This window comes from Gopherus evgoodei, chromosome 11 (assembly GCF_007399415.2).
Source record: "Gopherus evgoodei ecotype Sinaloan lineage chromosome 11, rGopEvg1_v1.p, whole genome shotgun sequence".
NCBI lineage: Eukaryota > Metazoa > Chordata > Testudines > Testudinidae > Gopherus > Gopherus evgoodei.
This window is the reverse complement of record NC_044332.1, coordinates 37,038,205-37,063,369: the sequence shown is the minus strand read 5'-3', so window position 1 is coordinate 37,063,369 and position 25,165 is coordinate 37,038,205. Positions and strand designations below refer to the sequence as shown.

At 41.5% G+C, this 25,165-nt stretch overlaps 2 protein-coding genes across 3 annotated transcripts in view; one reads left to right on the top strand and one right to left on the bottom strand.

Moving 5' to 3' along the window:
* NFE2L2 (nuclear factor, erythroid 2 like 2) overlaps nt 1-25,165 on the bottom strand; it is a 40,535-nt gene that overhangs the window by 15,135 nt on the left and 235 nt on the right. The window contains exon 1 of one of the 2 annotated variants that reach the window (XM_030580512.1): nt 20,568-20,644. The exons of the other annotated variant lie outside the window; for it this stretch is intronic. Coding sequence (XP_030436372.1) covers nt 20,568-20,597 — 30 coding nt within the window. The 5' untranslated portion in view covers nt 20,598-20,644. Of the gene's footprint in view, nt 1-20,567; nt 20,645-25,165 lie in introns of those variants that run through there. 2 annotated transcript variants of the gene reach the window in all.
* AGPS (alkylglycerone phosphate synthase) overlaps nt 23,702-25,165 on the top strand; it is a 184,094-nt gene continuing 182,630 nt past the window's right edge. Inside the window, exons 1-2 of the mRNA XM_030580509.1 lie at nt 23,702-24,299; nt 24,548-24,605. The gene's annotated coding sequence lies outside the window, so the exon portion shown is untranslated. The remainder of the gene's footprint in view (nt 24,300-24,547; nt 24,606-25,165) is intronic.

Sequence of the window (25,165 nt, the reverse complement as noted above, 5' to 3'; positions counted from 1 at the left end):
GGTTTTCAGAGCCTCTCTGATGCACAGCGCGCCTTGCTATGCTTTTCTAATCGCCCTGGTGTCTGGTGCAAAACAATTGTCTGCTGTTGCTTTCACGGAGGGAGAGGCGACTGACTAAAATGTACCCCAACCATCACGACAATGTTTTTTGTCCTATCAGGCATTGGGAGCTTAACCCAGAATTCCAATGGGTGGTGGAGACTGCAGGAACTGTGGGATAGCTACTCACAGTGCACCGCTCTGTAAGTCGATACCAGGCATGGTAGTGAGGATGCTTTCCGCCGACTTAAAGCACTTCATGTGGACATATGCAATCGCCAGTATAAAATTGATTTCTAAAAACTGACGTCTATAAAAGTGACCTAATTTCATAGTGTAGACATAAGGCATGTAAGGTCATGGGGCTTTGTTGGTGGGACTTCGTTGCTTCAGAGGGGGTAGAGACTTTAAAGTGATCTGGCTGAAGAGCCAAGGTCTTAAAACTTAGTTGACCTAGCTACATCACTCAGGGTCGTGAAAAATTTCATTCCTTGTACAATGTAGTTAGGTGAGGCTGCACACAACCCTGACACAGTGCAAGGATTAGGTCTGCCCCTCAATGCCAGGTGTGGACAGGCAGGCACAGGAAGGCAGTATCCAAGTGTGGAGGGGCTTAGTGTGAGGATCCAGGGTGTCGGTTGAGAGGGTTCTGTGTGGGGCAATCTGGGTGCAGGCAGCTCAGTGGGGGATCTGGGTGAATAGGGGCTTGTTGGGGCGGTTCTGGGTACAACAGTAATGGGACTCCACAGAGGGTGAAGGTGATTGGAGCTAAGCAGGGGGTCTAGGTGTGGGGGGAGGGGGAATAGAGCTTGGAAGGGGAGAGGTCTGGGTGTGGGGTCCAGATGCTGTGCAAGTGGGGCAGGGATCCAGGTGCAGCTTGTTGTGGTTGGTGGGGTGGGAATCCATGCGTGGGTGGCTAGTCAGGGTCAAGTTGAAAGAAGAGAGTGAGGCTTATCGGGGGGGGGGGTCCCGAATGCAGGGGGTGAGGCTCAATGGGAGTGTCTGGGTATGAGGGTGTCTGGACACATGGGGGTTAGGCAGATGGGGGAGCAGCTCTCTGTACAGGGATCCCTTCCCTTGCAGCTGAAGAGCAATGGGTGTAGGAAGTGGTGGTGGGTGGGGGGGAGGGAAGAGACTCTGCAGTTTCCTGCAGCTGGGAGAGAAATCTGGGAGTAAGTCTGATGTGGCCCTGGATGCCATGCAGGGGAAGAGGAAGCCCTGTCCTCCCTCGCCCAGCCAGGACTAGCAGCTGAGCCCAGTGCAGGGTAGGAGCCACCAATGGGGTCTTCCCCAGTCTTGTCCCCTACCCGGCAGTGATTTACCTCTCTGCCTGCTGCCCTGGGCACCCAAAACATATTGCTGGGGAGCGTCACATGACTGCTTGTGGCTTTCTTTTGCTTCGCCGTCAGAAAGTAATTTTTCTCTGGAGAAGCAAAGAAATCTGTGGGGGGGGTATACATTCTGCGCGTGTGCAGTGGCACAGAATTCCCCCAGGAGGAGTACATGCAGTTAAGTCAATGGAGGAATTCTTCCCCCAACCTAGCTACTGTCTGAGGAGATGGATTTACTACAGTGATGGAAAAACCCCTTCTGGTGGCGCTGTAGAGCAGTCGGGGCTGCAGCAGCCATTGGCTAGAGGAGAGCCTGCTATGCCATGCCCAGCCACAAGGTGGCTGTCATTCTACGGACAGGTGTCCCAAAAAACTTGAAGAATGTAAAATGCCTAACACTGATCACAAAGAATAGCCATTCTAGGATGATAAAGCAATCTGATATGCAGGCCCAGTTTCATTCTTGCACTAATAGCTGCAGACACCTAATGCCAACCACAAGACAGGACCACAGTCAGTAAGCAATACCATCCCCACCACATAAAAGTAGAGAGCGAAGGAAAGAAAGGGACAAAAAGGGCGCTTCCCTTCTCTTTCTCACTGATATATTTTATACACAGTACCTCATTGTAGTCACCATCCTTCTGCGTGCAAAATAGGTACAAATTCCCATCTCATTGTTACTCCTTAAATTGCTTGCATGCCAGAGTGGAGTATATTGCCTCATTAGCACTCCCTGCAAGTAAGTACTGTAGTTAAATGATTGGCATTCTCTGCTAAGCCTGTTCAGAACACCAAGGGTTAGATCCACAGAGGGATTTAGGCACTTAATTGCCACGTCAAGTGCCAATGTCCAGTTCAGATCCCCAACACGCCCGCAAGCTGCTGCCTACCCTGTAGGCATCTGCATTTCCACTGACAGTCACCTAAAAATCTGCAAGTGCACAGCCACCTAAGTTCTGATACCCACCATTGTATAAGTCCCTAATTTGGGCTGCGGATTCCATTAGGAGGCAGAGCACCTAAAGTTGGGGCAGATCCACTGAGCCTAAGTCACCAGGTTGGCTTGTGAATATTATTTCTGGATGCTGACATCTTACTCAGCATTACAAACTAGTTTAAAAGGTTTATTTCTCATACCAATTGTTACACTCCCTGAGAAACATACAAGAATTAAACACAGTTGGTGAGGCTAATGTAGGGAATTTTGAGTTTCTCTAGATTTTTCTAGCAGATTCTTTGACATTTTGCTATATAAATTATTCTTATCAAACATTCTAAATATGTCTTCATAAGTTTATGAATTTATATCTAGTAGTAGTTTTTAAATGGACTTCTCTTTTATCAAGTCCTACCATATAGCATGGAATTTCAAAGGGCCAAGCAAAGTGACAGTTCCTAGAATTATCTTCCCACAACTCCTAATCAATCCAGAGGGGGGCGGGAAATATAAGCTCCTCTCATTTCTGTGCCTCGAAGGATGCTGACATGCCTATGCTTTACTAGTGGAATAAACAGTGATTGCAAGTATCTGATTTTTCAAAGGTCAGTCCTAGCATTCATTGCCATAATTGTGTCATGTATTACCTCTGCTGTCAACTTCACCATTTCTACCCCTTATCTGCTAGACCAAAGGAAGCCATTAGGAGTCTTGATTTAGTTTGAGAGTAAAAGCTGACTTTTTCTCCCCCTTGAATAAATCCAGGTTAAGCATCCTAATCCTGGCTGGTCATCACTGTCTCCCAGATTCCTGAAACTGCAGTCTTAAATCACTTGAAGTCCCAGGTTGATTGCTGAGCTATCAATAACCAAATTATAGACAGTCCTACACATTTTCACTTCCTTAGCGTTCTAGTGTAATGCAGGAGATGGTGATCATACTTTGTCTTTTACCTATATAAGCAATATAATTAAGATTAATCTGAGATCCACCCACTATGTACAAAAAAGATCCATATCCCCTTGACTAGTCCAAAAAACGTATCTCTGGTCTCTGCTTTCATAAAAGAATTTGGCCTTGTCCACAATCTTCCTACCGTAGCTGCATCTTATATTGGCATACAAGGGCTTCAGCCTTAAGCTATACCAACAAACATGCTTTTATGCCAGTATAAGTGTATATGCACAAGGGCTTATACCAGCATAGCTATGTCGGTATAAGTTTTAAATCTAGACCAGGCCTTAGTGAATTAACATTATTTCCAAACAATATCAATACACTGAGTCCAGCCTCCCTTTGGTCAAATAGACACAAACAGACACACACGCTCCAATAAGTTGTTAAAATATAAGCCAAATTCAGAATCCTCCTCTCAGCTGAACAAATACAGAGTTTTGTTATTTCTATACTGTGTGTTTTATTGGGAGTATTACAACATGATTCTGTCAACTAGCTAATAGAACTAGTGTTTATAGAGTTACAATAGATTACACAGGGTGCCTAAGGAAATTGGGTGGGTCAGGCAAAAGGATCTGTTAAGGAGTGGGTTTGGCTTCATTAGTTTTTACATGTTTGGTATAGCAACAAAAATCGGCACTGCTGCAACAGCAAGTGGATTGAGCGGTTTTGTTGTGGCTCACTTTTGTAACTGCTATCTAATCACTATATGCAGTACACAGATCCATTTTGAAAGGTGTTTGAATAGCAGCCATCTCAGTGGGAGACCTACTGTACTTCAGGAAGCGAGTATTAATGCAGTTTTCTTTCCAAGTTAAACTCAAGTCTACGTCATACTAAATTCAATACATGCCAACTTTATTTACATCCTTAGGTATATAAACAGACATACACCATAAAACACACATTTTAATTCACCAGCATCTAAAGAAGTGCTACCATCTCAACCATAGCTACACAGAAGCATTTGTTTGTATGTCAGTCCATTTGAGACACTGAATCTACATTACTTGGAAAATCATTACCTGGTAAATGATGTCTTCAAACTATCCTTCTATACCTAGCCAGGCATGTACTGTGTGTGAACACTGCCACAAGCTATTGATTGATTTATGTAGGAGGGTTTTTATGATAATGGTGCAGTCATCTGGGAAGCATGATCCAGGCAGTTTACAGAACACTTTTCGTCCTTCTAGATTTGTTTATCTGGTTATATGTTCATCCATCTTACATGCAGTAAAAGAACCTAATGAAGTGCAAAGAACTGGCTATTTGTTACTATTGTGGTTTCACCAGGATTATCCAAATTTTGGATAAGCCTGTTTTGACCCAAACATAAGAACACATCTGTCCTTACAGAGATCCTAAATAAATATATGAAAAAATTCAGTCTCAATAAACACCCATCTACTATAAAATTACTACTTATATTATTTGAGCCTCAATTTAGTCCTTCTCCAGTGATAGTTGTCCATGTTAGAGAGAGACAGTAGATGGTTGCTACAATTACACCTTGCTGTTGGGGATGAAAGTGGGGAGTTCTAGTAGTAAAAGCAGCATCTATCATCAGGCTCTCTCTCATCCTTTGTTGTTTGTACCACAGGGGACTTTTAACTAGAAAAGCATGGAAATGACTGTCCTCTGAACAAGTTAAATATCCTCTATGTAAGTCAGATAAGCCATGCAGTTTACTAGATGTTGCACTAGCACACAGAATTTTATCCCATCAGCCCCCATTCTTAGGCATGGAAATCCATTCCACAAAGTTGAATCAAGTTCCAACATGAACCAATTCTACTTTGTTTCCAAACTGGGTGGACCAGTACTGCAGATTCATGGTCACTAGAGCCCATCATATATACACACAGCCAACCTAGGAGCAAAAAAGAGCTTAAGATAAAGTTATGTTTGTGGCAGCTTTAACTCTATCCACTTATGCATTACAATATTCTCTTTATATCCGGGGAAGGATTAGAACAGTTCTCAACATCGCAGCAAGTTGACACTTTTTCCTGGTGGCTGTCAGCCTGTGCTCCAGAAACTTAGAGATTTTTTTAAATGGAACCTATCCCCGATCATTAAAAAGACAACCTTCAAAATGTTAAATGTAACATGATGCACTGTTATCCTGAGGCTTCAAACAGGGCCTGAAGTAATAGAATTAATAGAAGAGAATTGCTGCCAATCGCTTGAATAGGCAGTTACCTCTGAAGGGAAAACCACAACTTATTTTTACCCCAATCTGAAACCCATAGGTGCTGGAAGTAGGGGTACTGCCAGACACCCTAGCTTGAAGTGGTTTCCATTATATACAGGGTTTACAGTTTGGGTCAATGTCTCTCAGAATCCCCATGATAAAAATTGTTCCAGCATCCCTGCTGAAACGTGCTTTAAAAAGACATGATCACATTATTTCTCAATTAATACATCATAACATTTGTTATCTTAAATCCACATGTAACATCTCCCCAGGATACTTAATTTTGTTGATACTGCACATTTTCTTCTCAACAGTACAGCTTTCCTTAGGTGCAATTCAGAGGACACAGTTACCTACAGAGATAGCTGTAACAGATGGGCAAAATTTCATTATTATTCAGTTATACTTATCCTGTAGCATACTTAGAGTTTACTGTGTACTTTTCATAATCCATGAGTCTAGTTTATGAATGCCTGGAATACACAGTAGTACGCACTACTTGAAAGTATTCATGTGTAGTACAAGGTTATAGAAAAAAATGTATGATACTGTATTTGAGAAATAGTATTCATAGTAGAGATAGTATGCATTTGTGTATTTGGGCCAGCTCATAATGCATACGCACAAGAGCAGAGTTCAAGATTGTCCACCAACCTTTATTAAGGCTGCATTGTTAAGGACTCTAATCACAGTTTTCTATGAAAAAAGAAATAAAAATCCACAGCATGGAGCAGTTTGGATAGGCACCATTGGAATGCCCTAGTCAAGAGATCTTAGCAGGCCTGCAGCAGGGAGCCCCAATCCTGCACATATTTGCCATTGTACCAGTTTTACCTCACAAAACACACACCTGTATGGAGCAAGTAAGCCATTCAGTCACACAAAGCTCTGCCTTCTTTAGTGTCACTTCACCAGCCTCATGCTGGGATTATTAATCACTCATGACTCAATCCTGCACAGGGAGAAGGATCAAATCCTTGCTACACTTGCTTGACATACAGTTTTTTTCCCTCCAGTCAGTCATGTTTTGATCTGGCAAAGTTGTTTTAATTGAAAATGACACTTCTCACTGACAGCTCTTTTCCCATTCCAAAATTCAGCCTCAAACCTACAGACACTGATATAACCACACCAAAGGGGGCAGGGGAGTGGAAATCATAAGTGCGTTTTTCACTATAACAGGGAAAGAGTCTATTTTGTTTTTTCTTTTCATGGTCATAAACTGATTTAACTGTGTTGTTTAAATGTTCCAAAAAAAATTAATCTTTCATTACATAAAATTGTGTACATCTCCTGCCCTAAAATTGAAAAATTTCAGAAAGCTATGAGTGATGAAAAGAAGGATTCGGAAAGGCAACTTACGTACCCATAACCTTTGCCATCTTCATTGTTCCCACTCCCACTTAGAGGTATTATACAGTTAAAACCACCCAGATAAAATAAGACAAAAGAACCAATATTAATGATACATAGTTGACAAGTCAAAAGTGAGAGTGCAAATGCAGATACTTCACCAGTGTACATATTCATGGCAGTTGTGCAGGAAAATATAGGCCCATTATTGCATACAACTGCACTTTATAAAACAATGGGTCTTTATGGCCTCACTTTGTAAAGGTACTGCATAGTACTCAGTTTATTACCTTGAAATAAGGAAGGAATGAGTTCATCCTACTAAGTTTTTACCCTATTGTTCCAGTACATTTATGCATTTTAAAAAACTTCTTACACCATTCACCAAATTAAACCAAACAATCCCCCCTTCCACCACCACCCCCCAAAAGTCTGCCCCTCAACGGATTCTGTCCCCTACCTCTTTGCAAGACTCCTCTCCTGCGGCTACCCTTAACTACTTCCTAGTGTGCGCGGGGCGTTCTCTGCCTCCCAGCTCCTCCTATAGCTAAGCTATCTGCTCTCACACTGTTACTCCTTCCTAAAAAACCTAGTAGCTCTGGGACTGCTCTGCTCCCTGCCTCCTCAAAAAAAGGGGCAGAGGTACTGAATGAGTCAGACTCCACAGAGCTATGCTGGCCAAAACAAAATGGTTGGCGAATATGAATAAAATTATATCATTACATCTTTCTTACCCCCAAGATGTAGATCTGTTCCATTTACAACAAGATGTTTAACAGTTTATTTCAGCAATGAGTATTTGTAAAAGGTAAGGAAATCATGAGACTTTAAACTCAAGGTCACTCAATGCAATGTCTGTTAAACATTTATTAGTTTTATGTAATAACTGTATCTGTTATCTTAGCAGAAACAGATTGCTTGTACATTTATAATCCACATATTTATACAATAAATATATTAAAAGGTGACCAGCAGCTTTGTTTTAAGGTACAACCTAAAAATCAAATGCTGGCTGTGTGCCCCAAACAAACGATGTAAGAGGACATTTCTGCACACTTTAAACATTTTCTAGGGCTGCAACATGTTATCTCCCACAACTGCTGGCTACAGTTTGATAAAACGCTCCAATGTGCATTCAGTAAGGGAGGTCATACTCAGTGTTGAACTGTGATAGCAAATACAGGCTGCCTGTAGGATTAAGAAAGTCTAGTTCTTCCCCAAACCAGTATGCATAGCTTTGTAAGTTTTCAGTGTTATTCTGTATGCTATAGGACAGAGACAACAAGTCTTTTTTTGCTCTAGAGGGAAAGAATGGCACTTGAAAATAGAACCAGTCTTTGTTGTAGCTCACAACCACAGTCCATTTTATACAACCTTTCCCCTCTACCTCTTATCACAACAACTGTCTTTGGTTGAAGAAAGTTAGATGGAATTCCTTTGGGAATTCATCAATACCACCCTTAGCTCAGCTAAAGTAGTCTTTATTTCCCTACAAGGGTCAAGCTCTCTGTCATCACAGGAGTGTCAGCTCAGTGAAGAAATAGGCTAGGCTGGTAAATCAAGCAAGTAAAAGAAGGTTACCCCCAGATACAGCACCCTTGGCTTGTTCTCCTCCCTCCTTTCCTTGCTCTGTCCTACTCTGGGGTTCACCTGAATGATCTTACCTCTGCTGCCTCACCCTGTGTGTGCTATGTTATACAGGTGGGGGTCTGAGATAACCCATGTGGGCTGCCACCTGAGGACGACTCTCGTGGTGTTGTTAAAATTGACACCACTGTTAGAACAGAGTGAAAGAGAACTTTATAAAAAAGCACTCTGGGGGCAGAAAAAGGAGAAAAAACACACTTATCTGATTTCCTCGGTAGAATGCTTGCATTCCCTGAAAGGTATAGCAACATTAACAGCAGCAACAACAACACAGTGAATGCTGGGGCTTATTATTCAAGAGCTGAAGAATGGCAATTTACTGATGTACAAAACAGAAGAAGCACAATTACCCTGAATATCTGCTGACAAATTATGGTTTGTGTGCTGAATGTTCCAAGTCAACAAGGTAACTTTTTATTTACTAGATCACTTCTATAAGTACTTGCGTTAATTTTCCAATAGAAGATACTATGGAAGAAGGCAGAGATTTAACTTCTTCTTGTCTAAAATTAGAAGCAACTTGTTAGGCAAAGGAACAGGATTATAACATGTAGGTCATGGCTTCAGGAAAATATAGTAGAAGGAGGATCCCAAATTCTAATTCTGGCTGAATCATTTTATCCCCTTGGGCAACTTACTTGACCTCCTTGTGCCAGAGTAAACAATAGGAAAATTAGATTAAAAATAGGTGGTCACTAAAATTATGAGCTAAAATATTCTGGGCAACACAGTGAATTCACATTATAAAAGATTACTAATCTTTTAAATATATTTTAAAATAAATCTCTGCTAGAATCTAATATTGAAGTATGGTCACGCCATAAGGACTTTTTAATATTCAGTCACAACGCACACAATTTAATAAAAGCTTATTTTTCAGAGTATCACATCTATTTGCATTTGCAATAATGCTATGTTTCTGATATAAGCAGTACAGAGATGGTCCAGATCATTCTGTAAGATCTTTAGAGATTCCTACCAACAACTTAATTACCTTAATTACTTAAATGGCTGCCATTTTTCCTTTTACCAGCAAAATATAGAAGGTTATCTATAGACATCCAGAAGAGTTAAAAGGTGAGCAATGATTCCCCAATGTGGAGTGGAAAGGCCAAGTTCCTAATGCAGCGGATGGAAAGGGGTCAGAACTTCATCTGGCGTACATCTGTGCAGTTCCAATGAATTCATTTGAGCTATACCAATTTACACCAGCTGAGGAATTGACCCACGGTTCCTACATTTAAATTATGTTCTCAAATTCTATTTGAGAGAGTTATGGAACACAAGAGAGAAACTATTGTGTGTTCCTTTCTATTAAAATGTCTGTCCTTATGTTATGCCAGCATAAAACACATAACACACTATTTCTACATGCAAGGTTTGTAGCCCAAATAGTCAAATTAAAAATTCAGAATCCAACTGTCAGAAGTTTGATTCTGAACTTCCTAACTTTTAACAACTTTTTTCAAGTTACAACACTAATGAGATTATTTTTAAAGTACTTCTGCTTTCAGTCTTAAGAATAATAATGATATGGGAATTTACTTAGGAATCTTAAAAAATCCCCATCAAGATCATTTATACTTTTCAATAAAATGCATACTGCATTTGACTAGTGATGCAACACTTGAGGCTGTAAATTTAAACCTCTTACTGACTTTTGAGTGCATAACCATTCCTCTGCAGAATTACTGTTGAAAATCTGCATAGACTGATGTATAAACACCTATTTTGCTCAAAGAACCAGTGGAAATTCCTTGAATTTAAGATGTTTGATTAACGGAAACTTAGAAGCTGAGCAGAGCTTCTAAATTCCTAGATTCAGAGAGTTACCTTGCTTATGGCCTTATGTACCCTAGTAAATTTTAACGTGCAATGCATGGGCCCCATAATGGACTTTAAGATATGTGACAATACAGAATTTCAAACAGTGCACACACAGGTGATCACACCACTGACTAAACTACATTTGCCCTAAAGATGTCTAACCACCATATCATCCACCGTGTCAATCTCTACCAGTGCAACATCAGTGTAGATGATAGGCACTATGCAAAGGAACAATTAGTCCATTTACCACTGTTTCAGAATATACCAGTTACTCCTTGGGTGGCCTCTCTGGTTAAGTTTGCCTGATATCAAGTTTTCCTAGAATCCTGTCACTTGTAGAAACTGAGCTGCACCAATTTTTAGATCATGATGCACATAACACTCTAACTCACAACCTCTTCTTTGAGATCACTATGTTACAAAGCAGCTTTTGGAGCACACCTCTGAAGAAGCCAACCTGTGAAAATGCTGCAAGATAGCCAAAGGCAGAAATTAGGGCACTTTTTAACATGTGAAGTAATGAGATGATTTAGGTGCAACTAAACCTAATTTGGAATATCTTGTTTTATGACAGAGTGTCCAAGCATCTTGCCCAGCAATATCTGTCACTCTGGGAAACTGCCAGAAGATAAAAGGACTGAAGGTCCAACATATCGAGATGTGGAGTGCCAAAAGCAGCTAGGGGCAGGTAGAAAATCCTGACTATTTTATGCCATGCTGCTTGTAAGTTTTGAGCAGGATACTTCAAATAACATCCATTCCAGTGGCACAACCACTGTTCCATCCTAATTGCAGTGGCGAGCAGGCAAGTACCACTCTTAGTCACAAGCATTTCAGAAAAATAAAAGGAATTTTCTCTTAGCTTGTTATGACCAAGCAGCCATGAAAAGATTGACTAGCTCCGTTTAGTCATAGCAACTTTTCTTTAGATGAGTTCTGTGAAGATTTTTTTCAAAGTATCATAATGGGATATTAATCTCAAATGCAGCAAATAGGCAAGCCCTCAAGAACAAAACAAAACTGATTTTTTTAAAAGGTTGTCTTGACAGATTAACACACAAGCACAGTCAACTTGTCAAACATGTAAACCATGTTTTGCAAGAGGCTCTGCCTGGATTATATCATACTTACAAAATACAGCATGCAATAACAATACAACAAACAGTAATAATTTTTAAACTGCAAGTGGGTAACTTTTTTCAATGTCACACAGCAACAAAGGCCTTTCCTTAAAAGGTTTGAAAGAATTTAAAATTAATTTTCAGCTCCAGTTTTAAATCCTGGAAATTTGACATTTTCAGTCTAATTGTATACCACTTGGGGCTGATATGCTAGGATGCCATTAAATTCAACTGATATTTCTTTACCCCTCCTTTTTAGTTTTATTGCTCATTAAAAAAAAAAAAGTTTGTCTTGGAGAGTGATGTCCTCGGTCTATAACACAGGTACAGAAATGGTTGGACAGTACAGGCTTCCCTGTAGTAATGTGCCTCAGTTCTGACCTGAAGGGACCTCCTCAAGACAAAAAAAGAGTTTATTTCAGTATGGACCCTTTTAAGGCTGCTGACAGTATTCCCAAATAACACCAAGTGTGGTTGTTTGATGTGGATGAATGTAAAGTTAGAAACTGGACTTAGCAAAAATTAAAAAGGTCTATAATCAGTGTAGAAAGACCTCATGATCTTCACAGTATTGTATATGCTGTTAGTCTCCTAAGCAAAAGTTGCAAACACTTAAAATCCCAGAATTTCGTGGGTATGCCCATAGGAAACTAATTTACCATAACTGACAGTGTGTATGTACATGGCCACCATTTCATCACACTGTTCTTCCTGCTTCCCTATGCTTACGAGGTAGCAGAAGACTGACATTCAGAAAGGCCTGCTCCCAGAGGACTTCAGAAAGTAAATGTCATATCAGTTTTTAAACCCCCTGCCCACTCAAAAGGATGAAGTTGTTTCAGGAAAGCACAATACTCTCATGGCTGTTGCATTTCTTGTTGGAGGGCCACTCAGCTACTGATCTAGGATTAAGTTGTTATGAAGGACTGGCATTTTGCCTCCCATTATCACAGAGGCATTTTTTCAAATAATGAAGCAACAAATACTGTAGGGTTGGCAGGGCTGGCGCTTCCATTTAGGCGGCCTAGGCAATCGCCTAGGGCGCCAGGATTATTGGTGGGCGGCATTATGCCGGAGGGGGCGGCAGGCGGCTCCAATGGAGCTGCCGCAGTTGTGCCTGCAGATGGTCGGCTGCTCCAGCGGCTCCGGTGGACCTCCCGCAGGCACCACTGCAGCAGCTCCACCGGAGCCGCGGGACCAGGGCGTGGGGCGGCAAAATTGCCGTGTGCCTAGGGCGCTAAGACCCCTCGCGCCGGTCCTGAGGGTTGGTCAAGGGTAGGGCCTTTTTAAAGGGACAGTGCTAAGGGATATAGCCATTACTGTATTTGCACAGTAACATTTCTAAAATAACTTTAATATACATTCCAACTGCACAGCTAAATTTACACTGAGCCAATTAGTCTAATTTACATCTTCATGCTGCTCTACAGCATATAAATTAGTGCAATGAATTTTACTCAGTGTCACATTAATATCTGTGCTAGGGATTAGAAAAAAATAATTAAGAGGGAACAATTATACTGTTACCAAAAATAAGCTTATTTTAAAGCTTTATTATGAGACCCACTTATTAACATTTCCATACTATGACTCTGATGCATCAAATTGTCATTTTTGTGTTAATTGTTATGAAGTGAACGTAAGAGACTATGTAACATAAAACCAAAGCAGACATAAAACCATGTATTCAATCACTGTTTTAGTTTATCGGTGCTAGGGCTACAATAAAATTTCTGTTACAACATCTGAGCAAATATTTTATAAAGAATTCAAAATGGCTGGAGACTAGAAACAGAGGAGGCTTCATAAAAAAGAAAAAAAAACTGTTTATCTCCAAAGAGGTCACATAACTACACCACCATTTCTCTCCACATTTGATGACAGTAAATTTCTCAGTTATCCAAATAACTTTATAAACCAAATTCACAGCCCTAGTTAGGGCTTAAGACAGTTGCGTGCTTGGAAAAGGCTTTGTTTAAAACATATATTCTTGGGTCACACAGATAGAAGCTGAAAGTAAAACAGTGCACTCCTTTGGGGAATGCATACTTTCCTCTTGTTCTAATGTTTTTTTTCATTTTACTTTCCTCTTTTTATAAAAATTCTAAACATTAAATTAAAAAAAAAAATCCAAAGTGTTCACTGCTCATGCATCACTACCGTATTGTGTACAGTAACCTACTATTCTCAGACTTGAGCAATACCTAAGTTTATGGTTAGTAAACATATTACCAAGTTAAGGAGTGACTGTTGCTGCTATTACTTTTTCCTGTCCAAACTCCAACTCTAAGTAAAAAAATATTAAAACACATTGTGTACTTTAACTCCAAATTCCTTTGCTCATTTTATCTTCAGACCAAGCTTTCATGTTTTAATGTAGTTATATAATTATGTACCATTGATAGTTCTATTGGCTACATTTCTTACTGGTTGATGTAATTGCTTAACTTAGTAAAACAACATGTAATAAGGCTATTAGGGTGATTGCTACTGATTAGTATTAAAGTTCTACTGTAAATCAGTCTGCTTTTGAAAATGTCAAGTTTACAGTTTCAGGCGTTCAACTACTCTTACCTGATTCTTTTTGCTCTAAGTAGAAAGGTTGCATAAGCAGTAGATGAACTTTTTCCAAAACCTGTTAAACTAGATTACTACAAAGAAAAAGAAAGAATCTGTACAATTTGTTGTGACTTTCCATTTACCAAAATTTGCTCTTTGCCACATCCTGTATATATAATCTTAACTTTCTCTGTCAAACTTCTGTTCCTTTTTTTGATATATTTTTAAAACAATTTTTTTTAAGAACTTGCTAAAGTAAAGAAATACATTATTTAGGGTTGGAAAGTGATGCTTTTTGAGTCCAAAACAAACTTTAACTAGGTGATTAACCTGGTGACTTTGGAGGACTTTTTGCTGATTTCAATTCAAATACAGCAGCAAGGGATTAATGTTTAATTCATGCCAGCAGGGTTACTGTTGAGACTTGTGCTCCACTAAGCCTCAGTCAATACAATTACTGTAAATACACCGCACCTCACGAGCTGGCACATTTATACTGAATGGTTTAACAATACTAAGCTTATCTTTGCATCATTTCAAAGGGAAAAAAAGCAGACACGGGAGATACAAAAGCAAGTTAAAATCCTATCTTCACCCAACCCAAAGTCATTTTTACATAACTAAACCTTTCCTGACACCTCTACTTTCTTTAGTTTAATATTCAGATGCAGAAAGATGTGTGAATGTGTTTGTTAATAAATAACATTGATTAGAAACTGCATTGTATGGTACCAATTCTATAGTCAAGACAGGCAACAATCTTGTTACAGAGTAGTTAAAATGAAGTCTTATTTCCTCCCTTTCCATTAAAAAAATAAAATTGCACAGCTCTGATGTTATAAGAAGAAAATGCATAGTCTTATTTTTTTTTTTTTAATATCTAATGGAGAGACATCCTTCCTTCTTAGGTATGTCAGTTTACCATGTTTCTGTAAACTAAATAAAACAAACTGGCATTGTTTGATTAAGACAGTCTCGTATCAATGCTTTTTTGATGCTTTTGAAAAGGTTCTACAGCTTGAAGGACCAACATTAATATTAAGTTTGGTAATTATCAATAGAACAATGGTATAATTCAGAAGTAGATAATTGAAATGTCATGTGTTCATTAGCTACTGCTAAATCCTACGTCAACGCCTCAAAGTGGTGCAGCACTGACCCTGGCTCATCTGACAGCGAGGACAGCGGAGTGTATTCTTCCATAGGTTCAACCATGCTATTAAGGTGTCAGACTTCAAACCCATGGAGAGGACAGCTGTCCTCCTTCTTGAGGCTGGGTGCTGGCTAAGTTGAAGAGGTAAACGAACCACTGACAGCATAGCCAGCAGGTGGATGAAGAAATGGCTAAAACAACATGAATAAACAGTCCCCAACTCCTTGTGTACTCCTCTGTCTGTTCTATGACGGTGGTGGGGAGTTCAGTCAATGAGAGGCCCTTAAGAATCTCAGCGGCCAGAAAAAGGACTGCCCTCTCAGTATGCACCTATAGCTGCAGACACTGATGAGAGACAATTTGATCAACCATCAAATGGAGGAGAAGGCAAGGACAGCCTGCAACGTCCTTGGTCTCTGCAAAATGTGGCAAAGAAAGGAGATGGAAATGAAATGAAGTGGAGAGTCAAAAGTGCCATCATGTTGGGAAAAGGAGAAGGCGTGAGAACCACTGAAGGAATCTGCTTCATCATCAACAAGGAATGGTTTTCAAAAATTATCTCCTGCAAGTTCAAGTCATTGCACATTGGAGTGCTACTCCTCCAACTGAACAAAAACAGCATCCTCAAGATTATTTGGATCTATGCTCCCACAAGCAAAGATGATGATATGGAAGAATTCTATCAGGCGCTTGAGGAAACCCTTGCTCAAAAATCCACATATATGATTGTGATGGGAGATTTCAATGCCAGAGTTGGAAGAGGGAAAGAAGGTATGGCATCGGCAAATGAAATCCATGAGGAGAGCGACTGGCAACTCTCGTGAAGACAAAATAAATGTTTATTGATAACACCTGGTTTAAGAGGAAGGCTGAGAGGAGGTAGACATGGATCCTGCCTAATGCGAAGAACAAGAACGCGATTGACTATATTCTGATTGATAAGTGGTGAATTGTACAAGACATCTTAGTAGTGCCATCATTTAACACCGATAGTGATCATCACTTGCTCAGAGCATGGCTCAACTTCATCAAAAAGGTGGAGAAGCAAGCGCTAGAGATGCAAATCAGAGACAGTGGCCAAAAATATTTGACGAGGCAATCTTGAAAGTGAACATTTCCAAGGAAGACTGGAGTCTTTTAGATAACTGCTAAAATAGTCACTAATAAGTTGAGACAATGCGTGGAATTAGCCAAGAAAGACTTAAAAGAGCAAAAGGAAGAATCTCGGAGGAAACGGGGAACTTGCTAGAGAAGTGGAGGAATATGAAGTGAAAAGATGGTGACAAAACTTGAGTACCCCCTCCTCTGCAAGTTGATAAGAGGAAGACTAAAGGAGGACTTTGAGAAGTACGCATATGAAAGAATCTTAAAGATGGCCAAAGATTGCAGAAGCCTTAAAAAATGCAAAAGGGAATTGACACTATACAGGTCAACAATAATGATGCTGAAGAACAGGGATGGAAAACCAGTAATTGAGAGAACAGAGATGGAAGCGGTCTGCAAAGATTTCTACACTGAACTTTTTGCGTCTAAGATAAATGTTCCAGTACCAATACTTCAGCAGACCAACGAGCATGTACTCCCAGTCCTTGTCAGAGAAGTTTGACATGCAGTTCACCAAATGAAGGAAGGAAAACCCCAGGTAAAGATGGACTTACAATCAAAATTATAAGAGTTGGAGGCTAAGACGTCTGCGAAACCCTTGCTCAGAGGTTTAGCTGTTCTGTGGAAATTCAAAGATACCATCTAGCTGGAAGGAGTCCAGTACCATTCCGCTATACAAGAAAGGCAATCGTAAAGATCTAAAGAATTATTGCCCAATATGCCTGCTCTCATGTCTACAAGCTGTTTACCAAAATAATAAACCGACTCTCACAGAGTCTGGATGAGCAGCAGCCGAGACAGCAGGCAGGCTTCTGAAGGAATTTCAGCATAATGGACCATATTTTCCACTATAAACCAGCTATTGCTATGCTCAAGGGAATACTAATTCCCTTCATGTATTGCTTTAGTCAACCAAGAAAAAGTGTTCGACAACACAGAGATCAATGCAGTGTTGAAAGCTCGAGCAGGACATCGACACAAACTATACCAAACTATTAAAAGGAAGCAAATTCTGACTGCACTACAGATAACTTTATTTGATATTTCCCTTCACATCCCAGTTAAGAAAGTGTGAAACAAGGAGAGAGAGTTTCACCAAAACTCTTCACAGCCTGCCTCAAAATGGTAATGAGGTGGATGAATTGGAAGGGTAGAATCTACGTCAACGGAGAGCAGTTAAACCATCTCAGATTCACGGACGATATTGTGTTGATCGCCAAAAATACTATCAAACTACTGAAAATGCTGTGAGAACTCAACACAAAAAGCAGCCAAGTTGGATTGAAAACTAACTGCTTCAAAATGAAATTTATGCCATCTGATACCTTGCCAAAAGTCCAAACAACAATTCAGGGAGAACAAATAAAAGAAATTGAGCAATAGGTCTATTTGGGCCAAAAAATTAACATGCCCCACGATCAGGGAGGTGAACTCAAAGAAATCAGGTTGGTGCGCATTCAATTCTATCAAGGATGTCCTGGGGGGGGGGAAGGGAAATCAACAAGGCAACACGCGCCAGCCTCTTCAACTCAACAATACTGCCAGTAATGTTGTACGGCAGTGAAACACGGGCACTGACGAAGACACAGGAGTAGCAACTGTCTCTCATGGAGAGGGTGATGGAAAGAAGAATTCTGGGAATTTCAATCTGCGACAGAGTCCTCAATGAAGTGATCAGACAGCAAAGTGGAGTGCAGAATGTTGTTGTAGAGAGCAGACACGGTAAAATGTGATGGGCCAGGCATATAGCGTGGCTCACTGACAATTGATGGACTACAGCTGTTGCCAAGTAGTACCCACGGGAACTGAAGTGACCACTCAGCCAATCTCCAAAGAGATGGGAAGATTTTATCATGAAAAGACATGGCCGCACATGGAGAAGGAAGGCCAGGATATGAGAAGAATGGAAGATGTGTTGTGATCGGCACAATCTACACAAGGGCTGAAGGACCCAATCGATCAAGGTGTTCATTCGAATTTTCTTCTTCCACTTCCAGTGCTTCTCAAACCAGGTGGTCCTATCTATTCCACAGAATTTTCTCAGGTTCCATGGAACCTAATACCTTTACCCACTCTGGCTTACTAAATTGATTTTGGTTAGGACCACAAAGGGAACACTATCCTCCAAACAGTAAATACTCTGTTTTTGGTGAGTTCTAAAGGGAAATGACCCAACAGAGAAGAAAAGCACAGATTTTTGGGTATGGGAAATGGTACAGTTTGTAAGTATTTTATTTTGGTCATTCATTTTCAGTTACATATTTTGGCCTTTATGATTGAGCAAGGAATATTCCATTGTTGATTGAGAGCCAGTGTAAACTTTCCCCACTTTTTCAAAAAAAGGTGGGGATAAGGAGCCAAAGTTGTTCTTCCCTCTGAAACATTGATGGGAAATGTACACAAACCTCCCACACAGTACACTAAAAATGGCTGTAGTTCTTACATGCATGTGAGATAATCCAGCTGCTCCTTGCCTACATTGAATGTTTTCTTTTCCTCTGTTTGGTCTCTTGAAAACATTTTTAAAATGAGTAATTTAGGCCAAACATCTCTAACTTTAGGTGTTAAACTTGAGTTCTTTTTAAGAGGTGCTGAGCACTCACACCTCTATTCATTTCAATTGTAGTTGTAGATTCTCAGCAGGACACAGGACTGTGTACACATTTTGGATATTTACAAAAAAAAAAATCCTGCCTATTTGAACTGGTGGGAGTTAGAGCTTTATCAACACTACAGCAGCCTCTGGTATTTTACCACCATTACACTTAGACCCACAGAAACAGTTAAATACATCAGAGACTCCTGGAGCCTTGTCTACATTACAACTTCCAGTGGTTTCACTAAAGGAGTGAGTTTTTGTTTGCTTTGTAAATTTTCTTAGTGTAGACAAGAGCTACGTCTCAAGTTGAACACACTAAACTGGGGACACCCACAACTAATGGACACTTTCTAAAGTTTGGGTACCAATTTTTTAGAGATTGTGTTTTCTTCCCTCCTCTACTCTGTTACATTTTGTCCTTATTCTTAGAAACCTGGTTTTATTCAGATTTTAACACTTATCCTCACATGACGTATATCTGTAGAATTCCACTGTCAAGGGATAATGGTGAGGCCCTTTTTCACTGACTCAAAAGTTCTCTGTTAGTGTGACAAATGAGGGTTCTGTCTGTACCACTTCAGAAACTACATCATGAAATTACAGTCACATATGATGGATCCCCTATGATTTACCAAGGTTTTTTCATGTCTCTGCCAGGCCAGAGACTATGGTGAGTGATCAGCACTCAACGATCATCAATTCAAAGTAAAACACCTTGGGACAATAGGTTTGCTCTACCTGGGAGAAGAGGCTTCCTTCTCCTGTGGAAGGGAGGGTGTTTTGGGCAGAACAAAAGAAGGAGAGGAGAAGTCTATAAAGGAGCTCACAGGGTGGAACACACAATCCCATAGACTCCTACCAACACACAAAGACAACCCCAAATCATATACCCCATATGCAACCCCCATTCAGCAATACAACCCGTGCATATGCTTACCCTCCCTCTCTCTCATACACAGACACAACACATGCATACACACACACACGCCACTTACACACAGAGAACAGGTCTCTCCTCCAGGCCTTTCTGCACCAGGCTGAGCTGAGTTGCAATGAGACCGGTGTCTGTCCATTTGGAAGCAGCAAGGGATTCCCTCCCCAACACAAACCTCCCTCTTAGGAGGTTTTATAGGGACAGTCCTGATTTTATAGGGACAGTCCCAATGTTGGAGTCGTTTTCTTATATAGGCTCCAACTACACCCCCACCCCTGTCCCCATTTTTCACACTTGCTGTCTGGTCACCCTATTCCCTCTGGACTCCCTTCCTAGAACAGACAGTAGTCGGGAGAATCCGTGGAAAGCTGCAGTAAAGGGTCCACACCCCAGCACCTGGCACACTGTGACCACTCCCCAAAACAAATACTGAACAATGACAATAAGACCCTGGACTGCTGAGAAACCACTTCTCAGTCTCTCAGTGGGGGGAAAGGGAAGGATCATCAGCACATAACATCCCAAAGGTCTATTGCAGTCTCAGAGCTGCAAACAAAAACATTCTGGAACAAAAAAACCAAGCACAAGAGAATGAGGGAAAATAGAACTGTTCCATTACTGTGTGAAGTTGGGGAAAGAGCAGAAGGCACAAAGAATGGGATAAGTGGCTTTAGATACTAGGGAGCATTGGATCCAATACAGCCCTAAGATGGGGAATGGGACATAGGGCCTTTTCCCTCTAGGGGGAACCAGCTTAGGGGCACAGCATCCAGCAAGCCAGTTCTTGGACACACCAGTACCTGCTTGAGGATTTGGGGTGTTCTGCACATGATCTGCTCTGTGCCTCCTAGGCAAGGCCTGGATCCACCTCTGTACATAGCAGCAGGAACGGACCCTCTCCATCTCTTCCTCCAAAACCACCGCTCTTGAGAATCTGTCTCAGTTTTTTCCCAAATCAAAGGCTTTAATCCTCTTATTTTATCTATTTAAACAAAAATAAAATTGCCAGGAACTCAACACTCCTGAGCAACCATATAATAATAAACCACTGAGTACAAGTGACCCTACAATAACAAACCACTGTGGACAGCCTGCACAGCCCAGCACTGCTGAGCAACCCCATAATCGCAAAGCAGCCCAGAGGGAAAAGCATTGGCTGGGAAAACACATTTGTGTTGTAAGTTCCTGCTCCCCTTTTGTTCCAGGCAAATATGAAGGACAGAGTACACAGTGAGCTGACAGGGGAATCAGCGCTGCCTGCTGGGAGCACCCACCCCATGGTAACAGGCTGGGCAATGAGCAGGAGTTATGGGTGATAGGGAAGAGGCAGTAGGGAGGATGAAGGTCAAGGAGGGGGTGCCTGAAAGGGAAGTAAAAGAATGGCAAGGGCAAGAAGGAAGCAGAGGGGTGGAAGTCGTCTTTCTGGGACAAGAGAAAGAAAGAAGTTGAGAGGCTCAGTTTGAGACAACAAGGCCCCAGCTCCCTAGTGCCTTGCCCTGAGGGCCTGCACAGATGCAGGCTGTGGAGCTGGGGTAGAGCCACTTTGCACCAGATTAAGATGACAGAGACTGCTGCAGGGGCAAGGAAGGCAGAGGGGTGGAGGATCATGCCTGACAAACACAGATAATTCCACCAGGACTCCCAAGGGAAGGGTGAGCTAGTGAGGGACATTGCATTTAAAATGTTTTATTGTTTATTGTGTATGATCTATATTTTCCTGTGCTTTCATGATTAAATATAAAGAGCATAAATATATTAGACTGAACAAAATGAGTGTACAGACTGCTTCACAACTGCTGCATGCTGCTGAGAGTGTTAAATTATAAACCAGAAGCTTCAGACCTTATGGGTGGAGTTCTGGAAGGGTATGTTTAGGTACTGGGGAGTCTGAAGGACCAGTACTGCATCCAGAGGAGCACAGCAACTGGATAGCATGTTCTAACACTCGGAGGGGGGTGCCAGAGAAGATCTGCACAGTGTCCTGAGAGTGTGCCCAGGGACCCAGACATTTGGATTTCAGGAGCCTGAAACACTGTGGGGGTCCACAGCACAAAAGCTTGGATTCCTCTCACAGCAGTCCTACTAGATGGCCAGGAAGGAGTGCTCACTAGGATCTGTTAATTAATGTCATAAATGGCTACAGGATATATTTGTCTGTCTTCTCCTGAAGTCCCTCTCTTATATGTAGGGCCCTACCAAATTCACTGTCATGAAAAACTCGTCATGGGACATGAAATCTGGTCTTGTGTGTGCTTTTACCCTATACTACACAAATTTCATGGGGGACACCAGCGTTTCTCAAATTGGGGATCCTGACCCAAAAGGCAGTTGCCAGGGGGTCACAAGGTTATGTTAGGGGGTCATGGTATTGCCACTCTTACATCGGTGCTGCCTTCAGAACTGGGCAGCCAGAGAGCAGCAGCAGTTAGCCAGGCGCCCAGTTCTAAAGCAGCACCCTGCCAGAAGCAGCACACAAGTAAGGGTGGCAATACCATACCATTTCACCCTTACTACTGCACTGCTGCCTTCAGAGCTGGGTGGCCAGAGAGTGGTGGCTGCTAACTGAAGGCCCAGCTCTGCAGACAGCAGCGCAGAAGTAAGGTGGCAAGGTAAGGTAAGGTAGCGTCTTCATTAAACACTACAGCAGCACAACTGCATCAGTGCTGCTGTGCCACTGCAGTGTTGTAAGTGTAGGCAAGACCATAGTTGCTAAAGGCCTTAAAGATGAGAACAAAAAAAGCTTGAATTTGATGCAGTGCACAAGGTGGTACCAGGAGGAATTCGGAGGGGGGCTGACAGTCAAAATAAGCCAAGAAAATTACCTTAGCAGCAACTTTTTGCAAGGAACTGATAGGTGTCAACTAAGAATGAGGCCAGACACAAGGCAGTTGTAGTAGCAAAGTTAAGAGATGATGAAGGCCCAGGTGGAATTTTTAAATGATATGAACAGAGAGAAAAGAAGCAATGTTGGATAGAGGGAGACAGGTCAAGAGTGGGGAGGTAGATTTGTGTGATATTGGCATAAAGGTGTAGCTGAAACTTTGTGAATGGATGCTATCACCTAAAACAGTAGCTCTCAACCTTTCTAGAATACTGTACCCCTTTCAGGAGTCTGATTTGTCTTGAATACCCCCAAGTTTCACCTCACTTAAAAAAGACTTGCTTACAAAATCAGACATAAAAATACAGATGTGTCACAGCATACTATTACTGAAAAATGGCTTACTTTCTCATTTTTACATTATAAATCATTTGGAACATAAATCCTGAACTTACATTTCAGTGTATTGTCTATAGGGCAGTATAAACAAGTCATTGTCTGTATGAAATTTTAGTTTGTACTGACTTTGTGCTTTTCATGTAGCCTGTTGTAAATCTAGGCAAATATATAGATGAGTTGATGTACTGGCTGGAAGACCTCTGTGTACCCCCAGAGGTACACATACCACTGGCTGAGAACCACTGCCCTAAAGAAAGGGTGTAGGATACCTAGCCCCTGAAAAAACATACATATGCTCACCACTGTGTTATCTAAATGTTTGTGCAAGTACAGTCCTTATGACCAAGATCATAATGAACCTAAACACAGGACATAAAATTTAAAATACACACTTTTTACTCCCAAATTTATTCCACATATTTCCCTATAAACAAGAAGGGAAAAAATGAACACAAAACATCTGTAAACTAAAATTGGAGAAAAAAATTGTTTACTTTTCAACTATTCTCTCCACCCTTTAAAAAACTACAGGTTTCCATAGAGGAGTGAAATAACTTAGGTTAATTTTTTCAGGTTTAGAACATTGATACATTTGGTAGCCCAAGATTATGAAACAGAATGCCATTTTATGCCCTGAAGAAACTTGTTATGGAGTGAAACTACTCAACGCTACATATATTTTATGCAGAAACACGAGATAAAAAAGCTAGCATAAAATAGTTGAAAGAATTTTTAATATTTAAAATTTATGTTAACACAACAGAGATTATACCCTCTACCCTTTAAATTAGCTAAAGCAACATAGAACTATATATGCTGGTTTACACATTTTGAAGCTCCACTTGAAAAGCTAGTTCCAAAAACGTAACAGCCCTGGGGAACTAAATGATTGTGCAACAGCTCCAACTTGTTTCTGGCTCAGCGCACTAAGGATTGCATGCTATAGAGCGGAAAGGGCCCTTTCAGGGAAATTGTGAGACAATAATCAGCTTTCAACTAAAGCCAAAAGCCACCCACACAAAGATAATTCATCCAAATAAGGAATATGAGATGTAGGGCCTTCAAAATTCAAGTGCAGTGACATGTTTTATATTTTATACAGACTAATATCTCACAGATCCATGGGGTCTCGAGGGCCACCAGGGATGATGGAACAATGTGTGTAATGGAGGTGCTGAGAGCTATTGAACCAAACTGTAAACCCTGTGTATGATGGAAACAATTTCAAGGCAGTTCCAGCATCCGAGGGCCACTGCCCAGAATCAGCATTGCAATCTCTCTTACACGCACTAGCTATCCTGAATGTTGCCAGGTACTAAACTAATGTAGTTAAGATTGCCAAGGCTGTAGTAAAATTTGGAAAGGAGTCAGCTGTTACAGTGCATGCTGAGGGAAGTGGGAATGTAGTAAAAGAAATAATCTTTTAGATTTAGTAAAATCTGTTGAGGGTAGAGAGACTTTCTTTGAAAATAATGCTTGCTATGGCTACTATCCCTTACAGCTAAAACTGAAAGCTTTGCAACTTATTTTCACTCACAGAGCATTTTGATCTCACCCTAGCTTCCTCAGTCGACAGATTTTCAGGAAATCAAGAGGATCTAGTCTACATCTCTGGGAGGTGAGGCTGACTAGAAGTGGAAGGGTGCAGAGGTCCCCTCTTGACCCTCCCACGGCCTCTTGCCCTGCGAGGCAGCCCATATACAAGATTTGTTGGCACCACAGGTGGCTGTTACTGGCTTTGCCTGACCCACATTTCAGGCCTCTTCCAAGGGGCAACATGGTGCAGATGGGGAAACTGAGTCACAAAAGAGTAAGTCCCAAGCTCTCAGAAGATAAGAAACGGCCGCTAGTTTGGGGCACCCACCGCCCTGACGCGCCAGTTTCCCGGGAGCGCAGGGGGCTCCGCGCCAGGCTCCTCCCTTGGCCCTGGGGCCCAGAAGGTACCGTGCTCTGCCCGCCTTTCCCGGGACCCATCGGGCACCAACCTGCCCCCAGCCGGCCCCCGTGACTCATCACGTTCCCAGAGCCGGAGGAAGCCGGGCAGGACCCGTGAGCAGGGGCGGGGCCGCCGCTCCTGCTCCACCCCCGCTTCCCCTGACACCCAGCAGCCCCCCGTGACCCAGCGTGTGACCACCCGGCCGGAACCGGCCGCAGTTCAGGGCGGCGGGGGCTGCGCTG